The sequence below is a fragment of the Aotus nancymaae genome, unplaced genomic scaffold, assembly GCF_030222135.1.
Source record: "Aotus nancymaae isolate 86718 unplaced genomic scaffold, 86718_ANA_hifiasm-v0.15.2.pri h1tg000014l, whole genome shotgun sequence".
NCBI lineage: Eukaryota > Metazoa > Chordata > Mammalia > Primates > Aotidae > Aotus > Aotus nancymaae.
In genome coordinates this window covers 121,368,035-121,389,786 of record NW_026988425.1, presented here as the reverse complement: position 1 = coordinate 121,389,786, position 21,752 = coordinate 121,368,035, and the positions used below count along the sequence as shown (strand labels likewise).

The 21,752-nt window shown below is 40.4% G+C and overlaps 1 protein-coding gene and 1 non-coding gene across 6 annotated transcripts in view; one reads left to right on the top strand and one right to left on the bottom strand.

Annotated features, from left to right (window-relative positions):
* FANCI (FA complementation group I) overlaps positions 1 to 21,752 on the top strand; it is a 72,311-nt gene that overhangs the window by 13,656 nt on the left and 36,903 nt on the right. For all 5 annotated transcript variants that reach the window (XM_012463867.3, XM_012463863.3, XM_012463866.3 and 2 more), the window contains exons 4-12: positions 5,381 to 5,511; positions 6,265 to 6,421; positions 6,501 to 6,558; positions 8,409 to 8,450; positions 8,878 to 9,001; positions 9,447 to 9,532; positions 13,752 to 13,878; positions 19,679 to 19,771; positions 20,373 to 20,509. In XM_012463867.3, the coding sequence (XP_012319290.2) occupies positions 5,381 to 5,511; positions 6,265 to 6,421; positions 6,501 to 6,558; positions 8,409 to 8,450; positions 8,878 to 9,001; positions 9,447 to 9,532; positions 13,752 to 13,878; positions 19,679 to 19,771; positions 20,373 to 20,509 (955 nt within the window). The remainder of the gene's footprint in view (positions 1 to 5,380; positions 5,512 to 6,264; positions 6,422 to 6,500; positions 6,559 to 8,408; positions 8,451 to 8,877; positions 9,002 to 9,446; positions 9,533 to 13,751; positions 13,879 to 19,678; positions 19,772 to 20,372; positions 20,510 to 21,752) is intronic.
* Positions 938 to 1,071, bottom strand: LOC135275030 (small nucleolar RNA SNORA51). Its single transcript, XR_010342753.1, has one exon. It is a non-coding gene; the product is annotated as a small nucleolar RNA SNORA51 (small nucleolar RNA).

The following is a 21,752-nucleotide window of genomic DNA, read 5'->3' as shown; positions in this document are numbered from 1 at the left end:
TGCTATCTTAAGGTAAGTCTTACATTCCATGAACATGTAATGTCTTTCCATTTATTTAGGTCCTGTTTAATTTTGTTTTACAGTATTTTATGCTTTTCAGAGTACAGGTCTTGTACTTCTTTTGTTAACTGTATTCCTAAGTACTTTATTCCTTTTAATACTATTGAAACAAAATTGTTTTCTTAATTCAGTCTTGTAATAGTTCATTGGTAGCACAAAGAACTGCAGTTTTTGTATATTGAACTCATATCCTGCAACCTTCTGTACTTAGTAGCTCTAATTGTTTCATTTTTGTGGATTCCTTAGGGTTTTCTGTATACAAGATAATGTCATCTGTGAAGAAAGGATAGTTTTACTTCTTTTCCAGTCTAGATAACTTTTATTTTTATTATTACATATTTGTCCTGGTTGGAACCAGCAGTACAAATGGAAGGGGTGAAAGTAGACACCCTCGTCTTGTTCCTGATCTTAGAAGAGAGCTTCCCATTGAGTATGATGTTAGCTGTAGTTTTTCTTTCTTCTTGATGGGGGACGGAGTCTCGCTCTTGTTGCCCAGGCTGGAGTGCAATGGCACGATCTCGGCTCACTGCAACCTCCACCTCCCAGGTTCAAGCAATTCTCCTGCCTCATCCTCCTTAGTAGCTGGGATTACAGGCATGCAGTACCATGCCTGGCTAATTTTTTTGTATTTTTAGTAGAGATGGAGTTTCTCCATGTTGGTCAGGCTGGTCTCAGACTCCTGACCTCAGATGATCTGCCCACCTCAGCCTCTCAGAGTGCTGGGATTATAGGCGTGAACCACTGTGCCTGGCTAGCAGTCATTTTTCATAGGTGCCTTTTGTCAGGTTGAGGAACTTCCCTTTGATTCCTCATTTGTTCAATGTTTTATCATGAAAGAGTATTGGGTTTTTGAAATGCTTTCCTCCCCCTATCAACTCTGTGTCCCCCTGCATTCACAATACAGACCAGGCACAGGGCCTGGGTGGAGGTGTATATGAGGTAGGTTTACTCTGTCTCCTCTTTCTAGGCAGTCAGTGTAAGAACACAGCCAGTGGTAAGCACCAGAAGCCTCAGATGCTTTTTCTGCATCTACTGAGATGATCATGTGGTGTATTCTTGATTTTATTTATTTACTTATTCTTTATTTATCCTTTATTTGTTATTCTATTAATATGGTGTATTTCATTGATTTTCATACATTAAACTGATCCTGCTTAGTTGTGATATATAATCTTTTTTAAATGTTGCTGGATTCAGTTTTGCTTTTTTGCATGGTGTATAATCCTTTTTAAATGCTGGATTCTAGTATTTTGCTGAGGCTTTTTGCATCTGTATTCACAAGGGCTAATGATCTGTGGTTTTCTTATGTCTTTATCTAGTTTTGGTTTGAGGATAATATTGGCCTCATAGGATGAGTTAGGAAGTATTCCCTTGTCTTCTGTTTTTTTGGAAGACTGTGAAGAATTGGCGTTAATTCTTTTTTAAACGTTTAGTGAATTCACCCTTGAAGCCATCTGGCTTTCCTTTGTGTGAAGTGTTTTGAATTCAATCTCTTCTGGTCTGTTGAAATTTTGTTTCTTCTTGAGTTGATTTTGATAATTTGTGCCATTTTAGAAATTTGTCTGTTTCAGGCCAGGCTTGGTGGCTCACTTGAGGCCAGGAGTTCACCTGTAAGCTCAGAACTTTGGAAGGCTGAGGCAGACGGATCACTTGAGGTCAGGAGTTTGAGATCAGCCTGGCCAACATGGCGAAACCCCGTCTCTACCAGAAATACAAAAAATTAGCCAGGTGTGGTGGTGCATTGCCTGTAGTCCCAGCTACTCCGGAGGCTAAGCCATGAGAATTGCTTGAACCCAAGAGGCAGAGGTTGCAGTGAGCCGAGATTATTCCACTGCCCTCTAGTCTAGGCAACAGAGCAAGATTCTGTCTTAAAAAAAAAAAAAAAAAAATTTGTCCATTTCATGTAGATTATCTAATTTATTGTTCTATAATTGTTTTTTGTATTCCTTTATAATCCCTTTTATTTCTCTAAGGTTAGTAGCAGTTTCCCTCTTTCATTCATGTTATTAGTAATTTAAGTCATTTTCCTTTTCTTTGTCAGCCTAGCTAAAGATTTTTCTTTTTCCTTTTTTTTTTTTTTTTTGAGACGGAGCCTTGCTCTTGTCGCCCAGGCTGGAGTATAGTGCGTGATCTTGGCTCACTGCAACCTCCACCTCCAGGGTTCAAGCATTCTCCTGCCTTAATCTCCTGAGTAGCTGAGGTTACAGGTGTGCGCCACCACGCCTGGCTAATTTTTGTATTTTTAGTAGAGATGGGGTTTCACCATTTTGTTTGGGCTGGTTTCATACTCCTAACCTCGTGATCCACCTGCCTCTGCCTCCGTAAGTGCTGGGATTACAGGCATGAGCCACTGCACCTGGCCAAGATTTTTCTATTTTGTTCATCTTTTTAAAGAACCAACTCTTGGTCTCCTTGCTTTTCTCTGTTGTTGGTCTCTATTTTACGTAGGTCCACTCTAACCTTTATATTCCTTTTACTAGCTTTGGGTTTAGTTTAATTGTTGTTTTATAGGTTCTTATGGTAGATTAGTTCGTTGTTAAAACACATACTCTGAATGAAGAGACCCCCTCACACTGGCTTCATGTGAGCACCTGGCTGTTTATTCACCCCGGTGAAGGTAGACTGAGTCCAAAAAGAGAGTCAGCGGAGGGTGGTGGGTTAGGAGTTGGTTTTATAGGGTTGGGGTAAGCAGTGGAAGTTACAGTTCAGGGCAGTTTTTTGCAAGCTGAGAGGGGGTCGTAGGGTCTGGAGTCATGAGGTTGAGCAAGGTCGGTTACAAAGTCCCATGGCCTTGTCTATTGAGGCCGGAATAAGAAACAACAGAAGAATGTCCCAAGTTAGTTAGGTGTTGCAGGGGTTAATTTTCTTCCAGGAACTCATCTGGGGTATATGTGCAGGTCACAGAGGTTACCATGCTGTTCATGGTGCGATCAGTTGGCCTAAAAGACCTTACAGTCGTTGCTTTGAGATAATTCTCCTTTTTTAATATAAGGCGTTTATAAAAATAAATTTTCTTGTATGCACTGCTTTAGCTGCATCTGGTAACATTTGGCCTGCTGTGTTTTTTGCTTTTGGTCGTCTCGAGGTATTTTCTAATTTCCCTGTAGTTATTTGATCCATTGGTTGGTTAAGATTGTCTTAATTTCCACATTCGTGAATCTCCCAGATTTCCTTTTGTTACTGGTTTCTACTTTCATTTCGCTGCAGTAATAGAATATATATGGTATGATTACAGTCCTTTTAAATTTATCAAGAATTGTTTTAAAGCCTAATATGTGGTTTATCCTGGAGAATGTTCCGTGTGCACTTGAGTACTGCTGTTGTTGGGTGGAGTGTTCTATAGATGTCTTTTAGGTCTAGTGTGTTCAAGTTTTCCAGAACAACAATGGAAGTTGTTGATCTTCTGTCTGTTGTTGTATTCATTATTAAAAGTGGGACATGGAAGTTTCTTATAATTATTGTTGAATTGTCTCTTTTTTCCCTTCAATTCTGTCAATGTTTGTTTAGAGTATTTTGGAGCTCTTTTGAGTGCATACATGTTTATAATTATTACATCCTAATGAAGGATTAATCTTTTTATCATTGTAAAATATCCTTCCTTCAATAACAATTTTAGTCTTTTTTTTTTTTTTTTCTAAAGACAGAGTCTTGCTCTGTCACCCAGACTGGAGTGCAGTGGTGCAATCTGCTCACTGTAACCTTGAACTCTGGGGTTCAAGCAATCCTCCCACTTCAGCCCCCCAGGTAGCTAGGAGTTAAGGCATGCACCACCATGTCTGGCTAATTTTATTATTTTTATTTTTGTAGAGATGGGGTCTCACTATGTTGCTCAGGCTGGTCTTGAACTCTTGGTGTTCACAGCTTGCTTTTTCTGATATTAGTATAGCCATTCAGGCATTCTTTGGTTACTGTTTACATGGCATTATCTTTTTCCATCCTTTTATCTTTCACTTATTTGTGTCTTTGAATTTAAATTGTGTCTCTGGTAGACACTGTGGTGGGCAAGGCCCTTGGCACCCCAGAGATGCACTGAAAAATCAACTCACAGTAAGGCAGGTTAGTAAGAGAAAAGGCATACAAATTTATTTAACTGTGTGCTGGGGAGAATTGCAGTGTGACTGCCCAGTATCTCAATGGGGCCCAGAAGCTTGTATAACATCTTAAAGTTGTAAAAAGAATGGGGACTTGTATCCTGGCAAAATAGGTTATAAGAGAGGGAGAAGAGGAATTCTGTTGAGGAGCAATAAATGGCGACTAGGAAGATTGACTGGATCAGGACAGAAATTAACGTGTAAATAGTTCTCTTTGGAATTTAAATGATCCTTGGGGATAGTCATTATCTTGGAAAAGTGTCTGTTCATGTGTGGTACATTTTTCTTTCCAATAATGGCTAATGAGATGACAGGGAGGAAAGCAAGAATAATTGTTCTCCTTGGTGGGTCAGTCCTGTCTTTATAGAGAGGGGAACGTCTCTTCCAGGGCTTGTTGAACTCTGAGGATTTTTTTTTTTTTTTTTGAGACGGAGTTTCGTTCTTGGTACCCAGGCTGGAGTGCAATGGCGCGGTCTTGGCTCACCGCAACCTCTGCCCCCTGGGTTCAGGCAATTCTCCTGCCTCAGCCTCCTGAGTAGCTGGGATTACAGGCACGCGCCACCATGCCCAGCTAATTTTATGTATTTTTAGTAGAGACAGGGTTTCACCATGTTAACCGGGATGGTCTCAATCTCTTGACCTCGTGATCCACCCGCCTCGGCCTCCCAAAGTGCTGGGATTACAGGCGTGAGCCACCGCGCCCGGCCCTGAACTCTGAGGATTTTTAATTCAAAGTACTTGTATTAGGGATTCATATTTTGGGGTTAAATTTTCTGTGGTACTTCAACAACATGTAGTAGGATTTAAAAAAAATTCTGGCTGGGTGTGGTGGCTCACGCCTGTAATTCCACACCTTGGGAGGTTGGGGCGGCAAATCACCTGAGGTCAGGAGTTCGAGACCAGCCTGGCTAACATGGTGAAACCGCATCTCTACTGAAAATACAAGAATTAATTAGCTGGATATAGTGGTGGGCGCCTGTAATCCCAGCTACTCAGGAGGCTGAGGTAGGAGAATCTCTTCAACCCAGGAGGTGGAGGTTGAAGTGAGCTGAGATTGTGCCACTGCACTCCAAACTGGGTAACAGAGCAAGACTCCATCTGAAAAAAAAAAATTCTGCCAATCTTTGCTTTTAGATTAGAGTGTCCAATCCATTTACATTTTCTTATTTACCTATCAATCTTGTAAGACTTCTTCCCTTGTTTCCGTACCCCCTGTTTAAAACAATCAGGTTCCCCCTGCTCTGAGGAAGCTGGAACGCTTAGGAGACATAAGATATACACTTACTGTATCCAGTTGGTGGAATCAGGGGACTTGCAGAAAGAAACAGCATCTGAGATCATAGGATTACTGATGCTGGAGGTAAGATGGCAAACTAAAACTTATATTTGGGGGTAGATTTTTGGGGGCTTGTAATTTGTTGAGGGAAGGAAAACTTGAGTGCCCAATCTAGCATAGTTCCTATTTATGAGTAAGAGCTGTTGCTAAAAAAAAAAAAAAAAAAAAAAAAAATGCAGGTCGGGCACAGTGACTCATTATAATCCCAGCACTTTTTGAGGCTGAGGTGGGTGGATCACTTGTGCTCAGGAGTTTGAGATCAGCCTGAGCAACATGGAAACCACATCTCTACCAAAAATACTAAAGAAACAAATTAGCCAGGTTGGTGATGCATGTCTGTGGTAGCAGCTACTTGGGAGGCTGAGGCAGGAGGATTGCCTGAGCCAAGGTGGCGGAGGTTGCAGTGAGCCGAGATTGTGCCACTGCACTCCAGCCTGGGAAGCAGAGTGAGACCCTGTCTCAAAAAAAGGCAGATGAATGGGTTATAATCAACCTAGATGTATATATTACATTTCTGGTACCATGGACTTATATCTCTTTGAAGAATTGGCATATCTAAAAACATTAGGGAACCGACAGAGGATTCAAATCTTTGAAGCTCTTCACAGTTACAGCCACGTACCAGACAGAACAGAATGATTCCATAAATCCCTTACAGGACCAGTTCTGGTGGATCTCAGTCAATTCACGTATTTCAGCGAAAGACTTTATTTCTTAGAAAGAGATATCAAACATTGGATTTCTGCTTGAAATTTCCTTTCTCCCATGAACTTCTAGGCTCACTATTTTCCAGCACCGTTACTGGTTGAATTAGCCAATGAGTTTATTAGTGCTGTCAGAGACAGCAGCCTAGTGAATGGAAAATCTTTGGAGTTACTGCCTATCATTCTCACTGCCCTGGCAACGAAAAAGGAAAATCTGGCTTATGGAAAAGGTAATTTTCTTCCAATTTTAGTGGTGTTTTCTCTATTTATATAATCAAATTTATTGCTCAGTCTATTTTGCATTTCTAGGTGTACTGAGTGGGGAAGAATATAAGAAGCAGTTGATTAACACCTTGTGTTCTGGCAGGTGAGTCTCATTAATATGTAGAACTTTCTTAGGAATACAAGTGGCCCAAAAAAACTTTATTTCAGCAATTTATGTCTGTGAAGGTTTTAAGTCCTTCTTTATTATTATTTTTTAATATGACACTATAAAACTATTTAGTCTGCAATGAATTAGTGAGAAAGAGATGATTTACTGTATTCTGTCCTCTAATTCTGTTCATATAGTTTTATTTACTTGACTGTGTATCTTAGTACAGCAATTTAGTGTGTTAATTTAGCGTGTTTAATGCTCCAGTCTAAGCATTATTGGAGTCTTAAGGTCGTGAAGGCTGGGTAAGTCACTTGCTACTGCATCTTTTCTATTTTTTTTTTTTTGTTTGTTTTTTTGAGAGAGTAGAATATACAAGTGATACATCCTTTAACCAGTAATTGTATTTCTGGGAATCTACAATAAAGAATGACTCCACATACAAGAAAATCCTCACATATGAACATGTTCAACACAGAAACTTGTAACCAATATAAGCACACAGTAATAGACACATGTAAACTACGTAGGTTAAGGTAGAGCCACTCCATGACATTTATACCTATTAAAAGTGAAATGTAGGCCGGGCATAGTGGTTCACACCTGTAGTCCCAGCACTTTGGGAGGCCGAGGCGGGTGGATCACGAGGTCAGGAGTTTGAGACCTGGCCAACATGGTGAAACCCCATCTCTACTAAAAATACAAAAAATTAGCTGGGCGTGGTGGCATGTGCCTGTAATCTCAGCTATTCCGGAGGCTGAGGCAGGAGAATCGCTTGAACCCAGGAGGCAGAGGTTGAGGTGAGCAGAGATCACGCCATTGCGCCCCAGCTGTTGCACTCCAGCCTGGGCAACAGAGCAGGACTTCGTCTCAAAAAAAAAAAAAAAAGTGAAATGTATACATTAAAGATGAAAAATTCTTACCATATAACTAACAAAATAAAGAGATTACTATGTTATATAATACTGTGATTGTATGTGGATTTGTTAAAAAGAACAAAAGGAAATACCCAAGATTATCTAAATTAGAGATCATTGTATTTATGGTTCCTTACATAAGATCCCTTACGTAAATCATTTTTAAGCATGTATTTATCAATTTATTTGTTTTTAATTACACAAGAGTTTATTCAATACATGTTGTAATATACCTTGCGTTTTTTATTTAATACAACTGTCCATGTCAGCATATACAACTCTATATCATTCTTTTTAATGGTTTGTAGTAATCTGTTATTTGGCTAATCTACAATTATTGGATTATTTGTTTCCAGTTTTTTGCTATTACGAAGAGTGTTGCAATGAATGTCTTTTTTTAATTTATTTTAAGTAGAGATGGGAATCTTGCTTTATTGCCCAGGCTGGTCTTGAACTCCTGACCTTAAGTGATCTTCCTACCTTGGCCTCCCAAAGTGTTGGGAATATAGGCATGAGCCACTGTACCTGGCCTGAACATATTTATATATCTAGATGACCTTTTACAAGCACTTATATGGCATATATTTCAAATAGTAAATTGGGTAGATCTGTGATGATGTGCATTTTTAAAGTTGGTAAGTACTGCCAGCTTGTCATACATTCCCTAAAACAGTACGTGAAGAGTGTTTGTTTTCCACAATCTCACCAACATTGGGTATTATCAGAATTTTGATTTTGCGAGTTGGATAGGCTAACATCTGCTGTTTCATTGTTTTAAATGGTATTTCTTTGATCTTGTTTCTCAGTATTACAAAAGTAAACTTGAAATGACCCTGTTTTTTTTTTTTTTGTCCTCATTAATTTTACAAAGTTATATCTAAATAAGTTGAAATGAAATCAGCTTTCTTTGTCATTTTCTTCAACTAGGTGGGATCAGCAGTACGTAATCCAACTCACCTCCATGTTCAAGTAAGCATCATATTTCCCTTTTCTTTGTATTTCCTGCTTTGTGAACTTACTTGCTAGAAATTAAACCATAGCAAACTTAAACATCATGCTCTCCTGCTTGCAACAATATTACTATTTATGTTTTCTGTTTCAGATTCCCTCCCCACTCCTGCTTCCTTTTTGGCTTTACTTATTTATTTAAAACGCAACTTTATGATTTTTTTCTATGACTTTGCTTAGGTAAGGTTATTGGTTCCCTTAAAGGTTCTTCACTAGAGAAAAATCAAAAGGGACAGTTATAATAATCTATTATCTGTTTCTCTGCTCCCAAGTTTTATTTCTTAAAATATGTTTAATGGAATATTAACGGCTGTAAAGCCCTGAATTGAATTTCTGAAAGCAAGGCAGTTAGACTCTGTCTATAGCCTTTAGAATCTTTGATCTACAGGGATGTCCCTCTGAGTGCAGAAGAGGTGGAATTTGTGGTGGAAAAAGCATTGAGCATGTTCTCCAAGATGAATCTTCAAGAAATACCACCTTTGGTCTATCAGCTTCTGGTTCTCTCCTCAAAGGTACAAATGGAAAATTGTTTCTCCTTAGTTCTGGTGGTATGACCAGTTATGACCATTCAACTTACTCACACCCTTGCTTACGTAGCAGAACAAACATAGCAGAATATAGATGCTTTCATTTCATGGATAGTGGTAAAAACATCATGCTTTTCATCCAAGGAAAACATACATTATCTCTTGTATTGCCACATTTTCTTTGTGGTGGTAGAAGGGATAAATACCTCAGAAAGGTTAGACTATCAGCCCGATAAATTCTTACAGTAAGAGATATTTCAAATCTTGTTTCAACATGAAAGTGTTCTACACATTCTTAGTTTGACTCTAGGTCATAGATTATTTATATAAATTTGTACTGGAGAATTCTTTAAGCTGAAAAGTACTTTGAATTCAACTTGGTTATTTTGCTCTTAATTGGGAGACCTTAACAATTTTGTATTGTTTTCAGGGAAGCAGAAAAAGTGTTTTGGAAGGAATCACAGCCTTCTTCAATGCAGTAGATAAGCAGCACAATGAAGATCAGAGTGGTGACGAGTGAGTAATACAGTGTTGAAATAAAGATCATTTTTACAGATTCATCTTCTCATTGTGTATTTTAGCTACTTCATTTTCTTCTCTTTCCCCCCACCTTCATCTCAGCACAAAACTTTTCTAATCTTCTCCTAGCTGCTCAGTAGTAAAGAAAATAACATGACCTCCTCAGCTCTCATTTTCATCTTTCCAGGAATATAGCAATAATTGTCTTATAAGCTGCAAGTTTAAAACCTGTTTATTAAGTATCAGCTCTCTGCCAGGAACTGTTTAGCCTTGGGACTACGGTGCTAAACCAGTCAGTATCCTTGCTCTTATAGAGCTTAAACTTTAGTGAGAAGAGAACAGAAAATAAATAACAAGAAACATTATAGTGAAAAGTGCTATGCAGGTAATTCAAATGGATGATCTAACAGTGACAGTACAACTACTTTAGATTGGGTCAGGGAAAACCTCTCTCAGATGTGCTACTTTAACTGAAGCCTAAATGATAAGATCTGTAATAAACAGATCAGAGAACATACTCAGGTAGGGAAACAGTACAAAGGCAGAAGTGTGGCATGTCTGAGAAAGACGATTTGGGGGTTTTTGTTTTTGAGACAGAGTATCGCTCTGTCACCCAGGCTGGACTGTCACCCAGGCTGGAATGCAGTGGCATGATCTTGGCTCACTGCATCCTCCAGCTCCCAGGTTTAAGTGATTCTCCTGCCTCAGCCTCCTGAGTATCTGGTACTACAGGTGCACACCACTGCGCCCAGCTAATTTTTGTAATTTTGGTAGTAGAGATGGGGTTTGCATGTTGGCCAGTCTGGTCTCAAACTCTGGCCTCAAGTGATCCACCCACTTGGTCTCTCAGGGTGCTGGGATTACAGATCCCTGTGCCTGGCCTAGGATTTCTTTCTTTTCTTTTCTTTTTCTTTTTTTAAGATGAATCTCTCTGTTGCCCAGGCAGGAGCGCAGTGGTATGATCTCAGCTCACTGCAATCTCTGCCTCCTGGGTTCAACAATTCTCCTGCCTCAGCCTCCTGAATACCTGGGATTGCAGGCATGTGCCACCACGCCCGGCTAATTTATTTATTTATTTTTTAGAGACGAAGTCTCGCACTGCCACCCAAGCAGTAGTGTGGTGGTGTGATCTTGGCTTACTGCAATCTCTGCTTACTAGGTTCAAGCAATTCTGCCTCAGCCTCCCGAGTAGCGGGGACTACAGGAGTACGCCACCACGCCCAGCTAATTCTTTTGGTATTCTTTTAGTAGAGACAGAGTTTCACCATGTTGGCCAGAATGGTCTTTATCTACTGACCTTGTGATCTGCCCGCCTCGGTCTCCCAAAGTGCTGGGATTACAGGCATGAATCACCATGCCCAGCTGGATTTTTGTTTTTTAAGCAAACATTTGTAGAGTGTTCATTCTGTGCAAGGTGCTGTTCTAAGCACTGTAAACCTTACAACCTTATTTTGCCTTTATTTTATGGATATGGACATCAAGAGACAGAATTGGGCCGGGCGCAGTGGCTCATGCCTGTAATCCCAGCACTTTGGGAGGCCGCGGCGGGCGAATCACGAGGTCAAGAGATCGAGACTATCCTGGCCAACATGGTGAAACCCTGTCTCTACTGAAAATACAAAAAATAGCCGGGCATGGTGGCACGTGCCTGTGGTCCCAGCTACTCAGGAGGCTGAGGCTGAAGAATCGCTTGAATCTAGGAAGCGGAGGTTGCAATGAGCCGAAATCGCGCCATTGCACTCCAGCCTGGCGATAGAGCAAGACTCTGTCTCAAAAAAAAAAAAAAGAGACAGAATTTAGTTAGTTTGGCTTGAGCAGTTGATTAGAGGTGGGTGTCTTGCTCATTTAGGGTGCAGTGGCACCATCTTAGCTCACTGCAGCCTCCAATTCCTGGGCTTAAGTGATCCTACAGCCTCAGCTTTTCAAGTAGCTGGGACTATAGGCACATGACACCAAGCCTGGCTAATTTTTTTTTTTGAGATGAAGTCTCTCTGTTGCCCAGGCTCGAGTACAGTGGTGCAATCTTAACTCACTGCAACCTCTGCCTCTCAAGTTCAAGTTCTCCTGCCTCAGCCTCCCAAAGAGCTGGGTTTACAGGCACCCACCACCATGCCTGGCTAATTTTTCTTTTTTTAATTTGAGATGAAGTCTCACTCTGTTGCCCAGGCTAGAGTGCAGTGGCATAATCTCATGTCACTGCAAACTCTGCCTCCTAGGTTCAGGTGATCCTCCTGCCTCAGGCTTCCTAGTAGCTGGGATTACAGGTGCATGCCACCATGCCTGGCTAATTTTTGTATTTTTAGTAGAGATGGGGTTTCACCATGTTGGCCAGGCTGGTCTCGAACTCCTGACCTCAAATGATTTGTCCCCTTAGGCCTCCCAAGTGCTGGGATTACAGGCGTGAGCCATTCCACCTGGCCCAAGTCTGGCTAATGAAACATTTTTTTTCTAGAGACAGGGTCTCACTTTGTTGCCCAGGCTGCTCTTGAACTCCTAGCTTCAGGTGATCCTCCTGCCTCAGCCTCCCAAAGTGCTGGAATTACAGGAGCAAGCTGTCACATCCAGCATAGAAGGTGGTCTTAGATACTAAATTAGAATAAGCTGACAGAGAATCAGATTTTGGAGAAAATAATTAGCTCACTTTTTTAAATTAGCTCACTTTTGACCACATTAGGTTTGAGATATGTATTAGGGTCCCATAAGGAGATATTAAGCAGGTACTCTGGAGTTGTAGGGAGAAGTCTTAACTGAGGATAAGACTGGAAGGGACTAAAGCCAAGACACTGGATGAGATTATGAGGGAAAGCATGAAGCAAAAGAAACCTAAGACTGAGCTCAGAGGCATGCCACCATTTCAAGGTCAAGTACTTTGGGAGGCCCAGGTAGGCAGGTTGCTTGAGCTCAGTAGTTCAAGATCAGCCTGGACAACACTAAAACTCCGTCTCTACAAAAAAATACAAAAATAGCCAGGAGCAGTGGCACACAGCTGTAATCCCAACTACTCAGGAGGCTGAGGCAGGAGAATCACTTGAGTTCAGGAGGCGGAGGTTGCAGTGAGCTGAGATTGCACCATTGCACTCCAGCCTGGGCAATGGGAGTGAAACCCTGTCTTAAAAAAAAAAAAAAAAAAAAAAAAAGTTGAGAAGAGGCCAGTGATGATGCCCTGGAAGCTGAGAGAAGAAAATGTTTTAAGAAAGAAGTGGTTAATTGTGTTAGATCTGAGATGTTAATTAAGGTGGGACTTTATTGGTTTTTGGCAACTTGGAGGTCATTTGTGACCCTTGCAGGAATAATCAGATGTTATTGTGGGGGTGAGGGTAGAAAGAGGATAGAAGCCTGATTGAACTGGATTGTACTGGGAAGAGATTGTGAAATAGAAAAAGAGAAATGATGACTGTAGACATTTCTTTTATGAAATCTTGTTGTAAAAAGGAGCAGAGTCTGGGCATAGTGTATCCTGCCTTTAATACCAACATTTCAGGAGGCTGAAGCAGGAGAATCACTTGAGGCCAGGAGTTCGAGACCACCTGGGCTATATAGTGAGACTCCATCTCTACCAAAAAATAGAAAAATTAGCTGGGCATGGTGGCCCACGCCTATAGTCCCAGCTACTCAGGAGGCTGAGGTGGGAGGATCATTTGAGCCTGGGAGGTTGAGGCTGCTGCGAGCTATGATCATGCCATTGCACTCCAGCCTGGGTGAGAGAGTGAGACCCTGTCTCAGATAGGGTGAGAGAGTGAGACCCTGTCTCAGATAGATAGATAGATAGACAGACAGACAGACAGACAGACAGGAGCAGAGAATGGAGCAGTAGAATTTCTGGTTAACACTTACATGAGTTTAGCTTGAGTTGGTCTACTTATTCATCGTGTCACCTGCACTTGTCTCTCACTCTAAAAACTATGGCTCATACCTTTTGTTGTTGTTGTTGAGACAGGGTCTCACTCTGTCACCTAGGCTGGAGTGCAGTGGTGCAATCTTGGCTCACTGCAGCCTCCACCTTCCGGCCTGAAGCAGTCCTCCCACCTTAGCCTCCCAAGTATCTAGGACTACAGGTGTGCCACCACACCAGGCTGACTTTTTTGTATTTTTAGTAGAGGCTGGTCTTGAACTCCTGGGATCAAGTGATCCGCCCACCTTGGCCTCCCAAAGTGCTGGGATTATAGGCATGAGGCACCGCACCTTATAGCTCATACCTTTCTTTTGAATCTTTTAGGCTATTGGATGTTGTTACTGTGCCATCGGGTGAACTTCGTCATGTGGAAGGCACCATTATTCTACACATTGTGTTTGCCATCAAATTGGACTATGAACTAGGCAGAGAACTCCTGAAACACTTAAAGGTAGCAACAAACTTGTAAGGTGATCTGGGTCTCTTTTGAATGAAAATGTTTGAACTTAAGTGACTTTTATGCCAGTTAATGGCAGGAAATGAATACTGTAAAATGACCCTGGGTGTAGAGGATCTCTTTTTTTACTTTAAAAGTGGAAAATATATGATGTTACCACACTCCCTTTTTTTTTTAAGTTAAGAAACTTTCTGGTTTCTTAAGCAAACCAGAAAGTTCCATTTAAAAAACGCTTAAATGTTCTAATGCAAAAAAAAAAAACAAAAAACCGAGAACTACTCAGCAGGAAACTCAAAATCTAATCCTAAATAGATGATGTGTCACTGTCTTACGTGACCTTCAACGATGACCTCTGCTTTCCCATTTATGAATTAGGATGTTGCTTACTTCTGGTCGTATATGTGGAGTTGTGTGATGCTAAGTCATTCATCATGAAATATTTGTAAAGTAGTGAAATAAAAAAGTGTTTTGAACTATATTAAAGAAAAGTAGTATACAGATACATTTGTTCCTCCACCTTTTTAGTTTGGAAATTCTAACTCAGAAGAGATAAAACACTATATAGCATGAAGAACACCTATGCTCCCTTCACCTAGATTCACCAATTGTGAGACACTTTGCCACATTTACCTTATCTCACTATTTTCCTCATACATACATTATTCTTTTAGTGAACATTTAACAGCAAGGTGCAGATACCCTAACACTTCGATGCCTGGATATTTCAGCATCCTAAGAATAAGGACATATTATTATTAATATTGTCATCACACCTAGGAAAATTAACAATAGTTCCATGATATTAATTTATATTCCCTATTCACATTTTCACAGTTGTCTCAAAAATGTCTTTTACAGCTGTGTTTTTTTTCCCCCCTGCTCCAGGCTCTCATCAGGCTTCATGCATTACATTTGGTTATTATTTCTTTCTAGTTTTGGACTGATTTTTTTGAAGCATCAACCCACTTGTCTTGTGTAATGTCCCATATTTTGGGATTTATCTGATTGTTTCCTCACTATTGGGTTCAAGTTAAACATTTTTGGCAAGAATACTTCATAAACGATGTGTTTATATTTTCTTGCAAGGGCCAGATACTAATACACTTTGCAGGCCACACAGGTTCTATCACAACTACTCAGCTCTCCCACTGCAGCAAGAAGGCAGCTGTAGACAAAATGTATTAATGAGTGTGGCTGTTTTCCCATTATTTGTGGACACTGAGATTTGAATTTTATTCAGTTTTTATATTCTGGAATATTATTCTTCCTTTGATTTTTTTTTTTTTTTTTTGGACAGAGTCTTACTCTGTCACCCAAGCTAGAGTGACATGGCCCAATCTTGTCTCACTGCAGTGTCCACCTCCTGGGTTCAAGTGATTGTCATGCCTCAACCTCCCTAGTAGCTGGGACTACAAGCACATGCCACCACACCTGGCTAATTTTCATATTTTTAGTAGAGGCAGGGTTTTGCCATGTTGGCCAAGCTGGTGTTGAACTCCTGGCCTCAAGTGATCTGTCTGCCTTGGCCTCCCAAAGTGCTGAGATTATAGGTGTGAGCCACTGAACCCACCTTCCTTTGAGTTTTTTTTCCCCCAATCATTTAAAACCATAAAAACCAGTCTTAGCTAACGGGTTGTATAAAAACAGGTAATGGGTTGGATTTGACCAACAGGCTGTATGTAGTTTGCCAGCCACAGTTCTATGCATTATATCAGAATGAACATAGTATTAGCTACCTTACTATTTGTGATGTTAAATCATTTGCTTTTAAGAAAATGACCATCGGCTTTAGTCATCTGTAAGTATATATATATCCCTTTGTATTAGAAAGGATTCTATAGGATCATAGTTTAAGAGATGGTATTAAAAATCCTTTTCCCAGCCAGGCGTGGTGGCTCACGCCTATGATCTCAGCACTTTGGGAGGCTGAGGTAGGCAGATCACGAGGTCAAGAGATCGAGACCATCCTGGCCATCACAGTGAAACCCCGTCTCTACTAAAAATACAAAAAAATTAGCCGGGCATGGTGGCACACACCTGTGGTCCCAGCTACTTAGGAGGCTGAGGTGGAAGAATTGCTTGAACCCAGGAGGCGGAGGTTGCAGTGAGCTGAGATTGCGCCACTGCACTCCAGCCTGGCGACAGAGCAAGACTCCGTCTCAAAAAAAAAGAAAAATCCTTTTCCCAACAGTATTTCACAAATGGTTTTCGTTTTCCCATCTATTGATGATTCTTGGCCTAAATCAGTAATTATATCAGGAATTTGAATTTTATGTTTCATTTTTTTTCCTTTTTGTCCTCACAGTCTGTTCCAAAGGAACTCCAATTTTAATTAAAAAATTCTAATTGCATCTTTTTTTCTACATTATTAGCTGGCATTCTTCTGTAAAAAGAACCTCTCCTTTCCCTGTTGTTTTGAATATCATTATGCACTCATGAACCTTTTTAAATTCAATGTACTCATTATTCACTACTGTCATTATTTGTTTTGAGCACAAAATTACCCAAATTTGTCCAGTTTGATCCTGCAGGTCAGCTTATGTGTCCTTTTGATGTGACCCCAGTAGTCTGTGAGCTGTGGCATGATGTGCCCAAGGCTCACCAGAGTACTTTCCTTGCCCCATCCTCTTGCCAGCCACGTCTCTTTAAAGCCCTGGGTCCCTTTTGTAGGAAAGGATATTTAAACACCATAATCTGTGAGTAGGCTTTAAAGCTTCTTTATCTTCTCTGCATCTGTTCACTCTTTTTTTTTTTTAATTCAGGTTCATAGTAACTATATTATTTGCCTTTTCACCAGCTTTATATATTTTGAGCCACTCTGTTCTTTGTTTTTGTTTGTTTTCTGTTTGATTCATGTTTGATTTTACATGTTTTTTTTGCTTTATTAGTATCATTTTTTTCTAGGTCTTGAAGATATATTTTTTAAACTTTTTGAGGCACAATTTACATAGCATAAAATTCTTCCATTCTAAGTATGCAATCCAGTGATTTTTTTCATAAGTTTACCTAGTTTCTGTCACCATAATCCAATTTTAGAACATTTTTATCACCCTGTGAGATCTTTTACACCCATTTAATCTGCATTACCACTCCCACCTCCAGGTAACCACTAATCTACTTTGTATCTCTATGGATTTACCTTTCCTAGATATTTTGTATAAATGGAATTATATGATATGTGGTCTTTTGTGTATGTCTTCTTTCATTTAGTATAATGTTTTCAGGGTTCACCTGTCTTGTAGCATATATCGATATTTCATTTGTGTTTATTTTTGTTTTGTTTTGCTTTAGGAGACATGCTCTTCTCTCACCTAGGCTGGAGTGCAATATCATGATCATGGCTTACTGTACCCTCAAACTCCTGGCCTCAAGTGATCTCCCACTCTAGATTTCTGACTAGCTAGGACCACAGGCACACACCATCATGCCTGGCTCATTTTTAAACAATTTTTTTAAGAGACTAAGGTCTCACTGTGTTTGTCCAGGCTGTTCTCAAACTCCTGGCCTCAACTGATCCTCCTGCCTCAGCCTCCTGAGTAGCTATGATTACAGGTGTGAGCTACCATATCAGGTTTATTTCTTTTTATTGTTGAATAGTATTCCATTGTGTGAATATATATATCAGTTTTGTTTAGCAGTCTACCAGCTGGTGGACATGTGAATTTTTTCTACTGTTTGGCTATTATGAGTAATGCTGCCACTAACATTCACATGCAAGTCTTTGTGTGGACTTAATGTTTTATTTCTCTTGAACATATACCCAAGAGTGGAACTGCTGGCCTATATGAGAAATTTTTTTTTTTTTTTTTTTTTTTTGAGACAGAGTTTTGCTCATGTCGCCCAGGCTGGACTGCAGTGGCACGATCTTAGCTCACTGCAGCCTCTGCCCCCTGAATTCAAGCGATTCTCCTGCCTCAGCCTCCTGAGTAGCTGGGATTACAAGTGCCCGCCACCATGCACAGCTAATTCCTGTATTTTTAGTAGAGGCGGGGTTTCACGATGTTGGCCAGGTTTGTCTCAAACTCCTGACCTCAGGTGATCCACCCGAGTTAGCCTCCCAAAGTGGTGGGATTACAGGCATAAGACCCTGCCCAGCCCGAGAAATTTATGTTTGTATTTTTAGGAAACTGCCTGTTTTCCAGAACAGTATCATTTTACATTCCCACTATCACTATGTGAGGCTCCTATTTCTGTCTCCTGGCCAACATTTGTTATTGTCTATCTTTTTTATTATATCCATTCTAATGGGTATAAAACAGTACCTCATTGAGGTTTAACTGCATTTTCTTAATGACTGATGATAATTGAGCATCTTTTCATGTGCTCATTAACTGTTCTAATACCGTCTTTGGTGAACTGTCTATTCGAATCTTTTGCCCATTTTTTTGAGTGTATTGTTTGTCTTCTTAATTAAAATTCTTTGTATATTTTACTGACAAATTCTTTTTTATTTTTCCAATAACGTTGTTATGAATGGTGACACGTTCTTTATCAGGTATAAAATTAGCAAATATTTTTTCCTAGTCTGTGACTTGTCTTTTTATTTTCTTAATGGTATCTTTTGAAGCAGAAAAGTTTTGAATTTTGGTGAGGTCCGGTTTATCAATTTTTTCTTATACAAAGTATGCTTCTCTTTTGGTATTATAGCTAAAAAATCTTTACCTAATCCATGTTCTTGAAATTTTTCTGTATGTTTTCTTCTAAAAGTATTATAATTTTTGCTCTTAAATTTAGATTTCTGATCCATTTAAGGACCTATTTTTATTTTGTATTACTATTAAAAAATTTGTTTTTATGTCCCTTAAGTCATAGGGACTTTTTTTTTTTTTTTTGGTGCACTGGTGCAATCTCAGCTCACTGCAACCTTTGCTCCCAGATTCAAGTGATTCTTCTGCCTCAATCTCTCCAGTTGCTGGGATTACAGGCATCCACCACTACTCGCAGCTAATTTTTGTATTTTTAGTAGAGATGGGGTTTCACCATGTTGTCCAGGCTGGTCTTCAGCTCCTGACCTCAAGTGATCCACCTACTTCAGTCTCCCAAAGTGATGGAATTACAGGGATGAGCCATGACACCCACCAAGGGACTTATTGTTAAATAAGCTGTTATATTTTTAAGATGTAAGTAATGGGACCAGGTGTGGTGGTTCACACCTGTAATGCCAGCACTTTGGGAGACCAAGGTGGGAGGATCACTTGAGGCCAGGAGTTTGAGACTCACCTGGGCAGCATAGTGAGACTTTATCTCTCCAAAAATTTAAAAATTTTAAATTTAAAAATTAGCCAGACATGGTGTAGTCCCAGCTACTTGGGAGGTCAAGCCAGGAGGATCCCTTGAGCCTGGGAAATCAAGGCAGCAGTGAGGTGTGATTGCATCACTGCATACCAGCCTGGGCAACAGAGTGAGACCCTATCTTTAAAAAAGAAAAAGAAGCCGGGCGCGGTGGCTCAAGCCTGTAATCCCAGCACTTTGGGAGGCCGAGGCGGGTGGATCACGAGGTCAAGAGATCAAGACCATCCTGGTCAACATGGTGAAACCCCGTCTCTACTAAAAATACAAAAAATTAGTTGGGCATGGTGGCGCGTGCCTGTAATCCCAGCTACTCAGGAGGCTGAGGCAGGAGAATTGCCTGAACCCAGGAGGCGGAGGTTGCGGTGAGCCAAGATCGCGCCATTGCGCTCCAGCCTGGGTAACAAGAGCGAAACTCTGTCTCAAAAAAAAAAAAGAAAAGAAAAGAAAAAGAAAAAGAAAAGAAAATGTAAGTAATGACTTCCTTTTGGTTGCTCTCTTTTAGGCAGGACAGCAAGGAGATTCCAATAATAACTTAAGTCCCTTCAGCATTGCTCTTCTTCTCTCTGTAACAAGAATACAAAGATTTCAGGAACAGGTACTTTTTTTAATGCCATTTTGTTTCCTTCTATAGTTGGTAAAATAAAAAAGCACAGAAATCTGTTTTCGTTGTTATCCTTTCCTAAACCATTTTGCCCCCTTCCTGCCAGCAGCAAAGCTGCTGTAAGACATGTGTGTCCTCTCTGTTCTCTGGGGACTGATGGAAGACTTCTACAGGTTTTTGATTTATTCCATTTCCAATTGTGTGGTAAGCGAGGTGGTGAGGTGGGAATAGAAGTGGAAGGCTATCACCCAGCCCAAGTTGGAGGAAGGGAAAGTTGAGCTGCATATCAAGAATAGGTTAGTTGCAAGGATGAAACTGACCCTTTTTTTCTTATATGTGTTCCAGGTTGTGGGTAATATTTATGTTGATTTTTAGCCTTTTTCCCCCTTTTGCTTAAGGAAGGCTTGTCTTCAACTCCTTTAAGTTCCCACTAAGTGTCATAATTTTTGTAACATCTTCATCTAGTTAAAATAGTTGTCATGGGGATATATGTGCATGGCAGCTCATAGAAACAGTTATAGAGTTAAAGTTTATAGTATGAGCTGTAATATTTGCTTCATTTTCTTATTTCTTTTTTTTTTCAACTATACCCAAGGTGCTTGATTTTTTAAAGACTTCAGTTGTTAAGAGCTTTAAGGATCTTCAGCTCCTCCAAGGCTCAAAATTTCTTCAGAATCTAGTTCCTCATAGAGCTTATGTTTCAACCATGATCTTGGAGGTGGTGAAGAATAGGTAAGTTGGTAAACCGTATCTCAAAAGTTTCGTTTCATAAGGTGTTTAATGTGGCACCATATTTCCAGCCTATGAGGGAAGCCTGTTGACTACAGCTGTTGACTTCACACATCAGGGTTTAATTTCTTAAAATTGGTAGAGCATACTTTTTCCCCATGGAAATATCCTTGAATCTCAGGACCTGGTTTCTTGGCCACCTTGACAGCAAGCATACAAAACTGAATTAGGTGCTTTTGTTTATTCCATGATGTTACAATTCTCTATTTTCCTTTTCTTGCTTTCCTTTTTTTTTATTTTTTGAGACAGGGTCTGACTCTGTCACCCAGGCTAGAGTTGTAGTGCCACAGTCTTGGCTCACTGCACCCTTGACCTCCCAGGCTCTAGCAATCCTCCCACCTCAGCCTCTCAAGTAGCTACAGGCATACTCCACCATGCTGAGGTAATTTTTGCGTTTTTTATAGAGACGGACATTCACCATGTTGCTCAGGCTGGTCTTAACCTGAGCTCGAGTGATCCACCTACCTTGGCTTCCCAAAGTGCTGGGATAACAGGCTTGAGCCACTGGTCCTGGCCCTTTTCTTTTTTAAAGGAAACAGAGTCTCACTATGTTGCACTGGAGTGCAATGACTATTCACAGACTCTATCATAGCATGGTAAAGCCTCGAACTCCCAGGCTCAGGTGATCCTCCCACCTCAGTAGCTGGGACTGTAGGCATGCACCCCTGTGCCTGGCTTGGCCTTTCTTGTTTTTTTTTTTTTTCTGAAGACATAGGAACTTTTCACTATGTTGCTCAGTCTGGATTCGATCTTCTGGGCTCAACTGATCCTCCTGCCTCAGCCTCTCAAGTAACTGGGACTATAGGTGCATGCCACTGCGTCTAGCTCATGTCCTCTTTTTACAGTGAGTAAAAAACATCAAGAGTTAGGCCGGGTGCGGTAGATCACAAGGTCAGCAGTTTGAGACCAGCCTGGCCAATATAGTAAAACCCTGTCTATACTAAAAATACAAAAATCAGCTGGGCATGATGGTGGGCACCTGCAGTCCCAGCTACTCAGGTGGCTGAGGCAGGAGAATTGGTTGAACTTGGGAGGCGGCGGTTGCAGTGAGCTGAGATCATGCCACTGCACTCTAGCCTGGGAGACAGAACGAGACTGTCAAAAAAAAAAAAAAAAAAAACAACCACTAAGAGTTTATTTACTTTGTTGAAATTTGGAGCTTTTGGTTGGAATTTAATTATTGTTT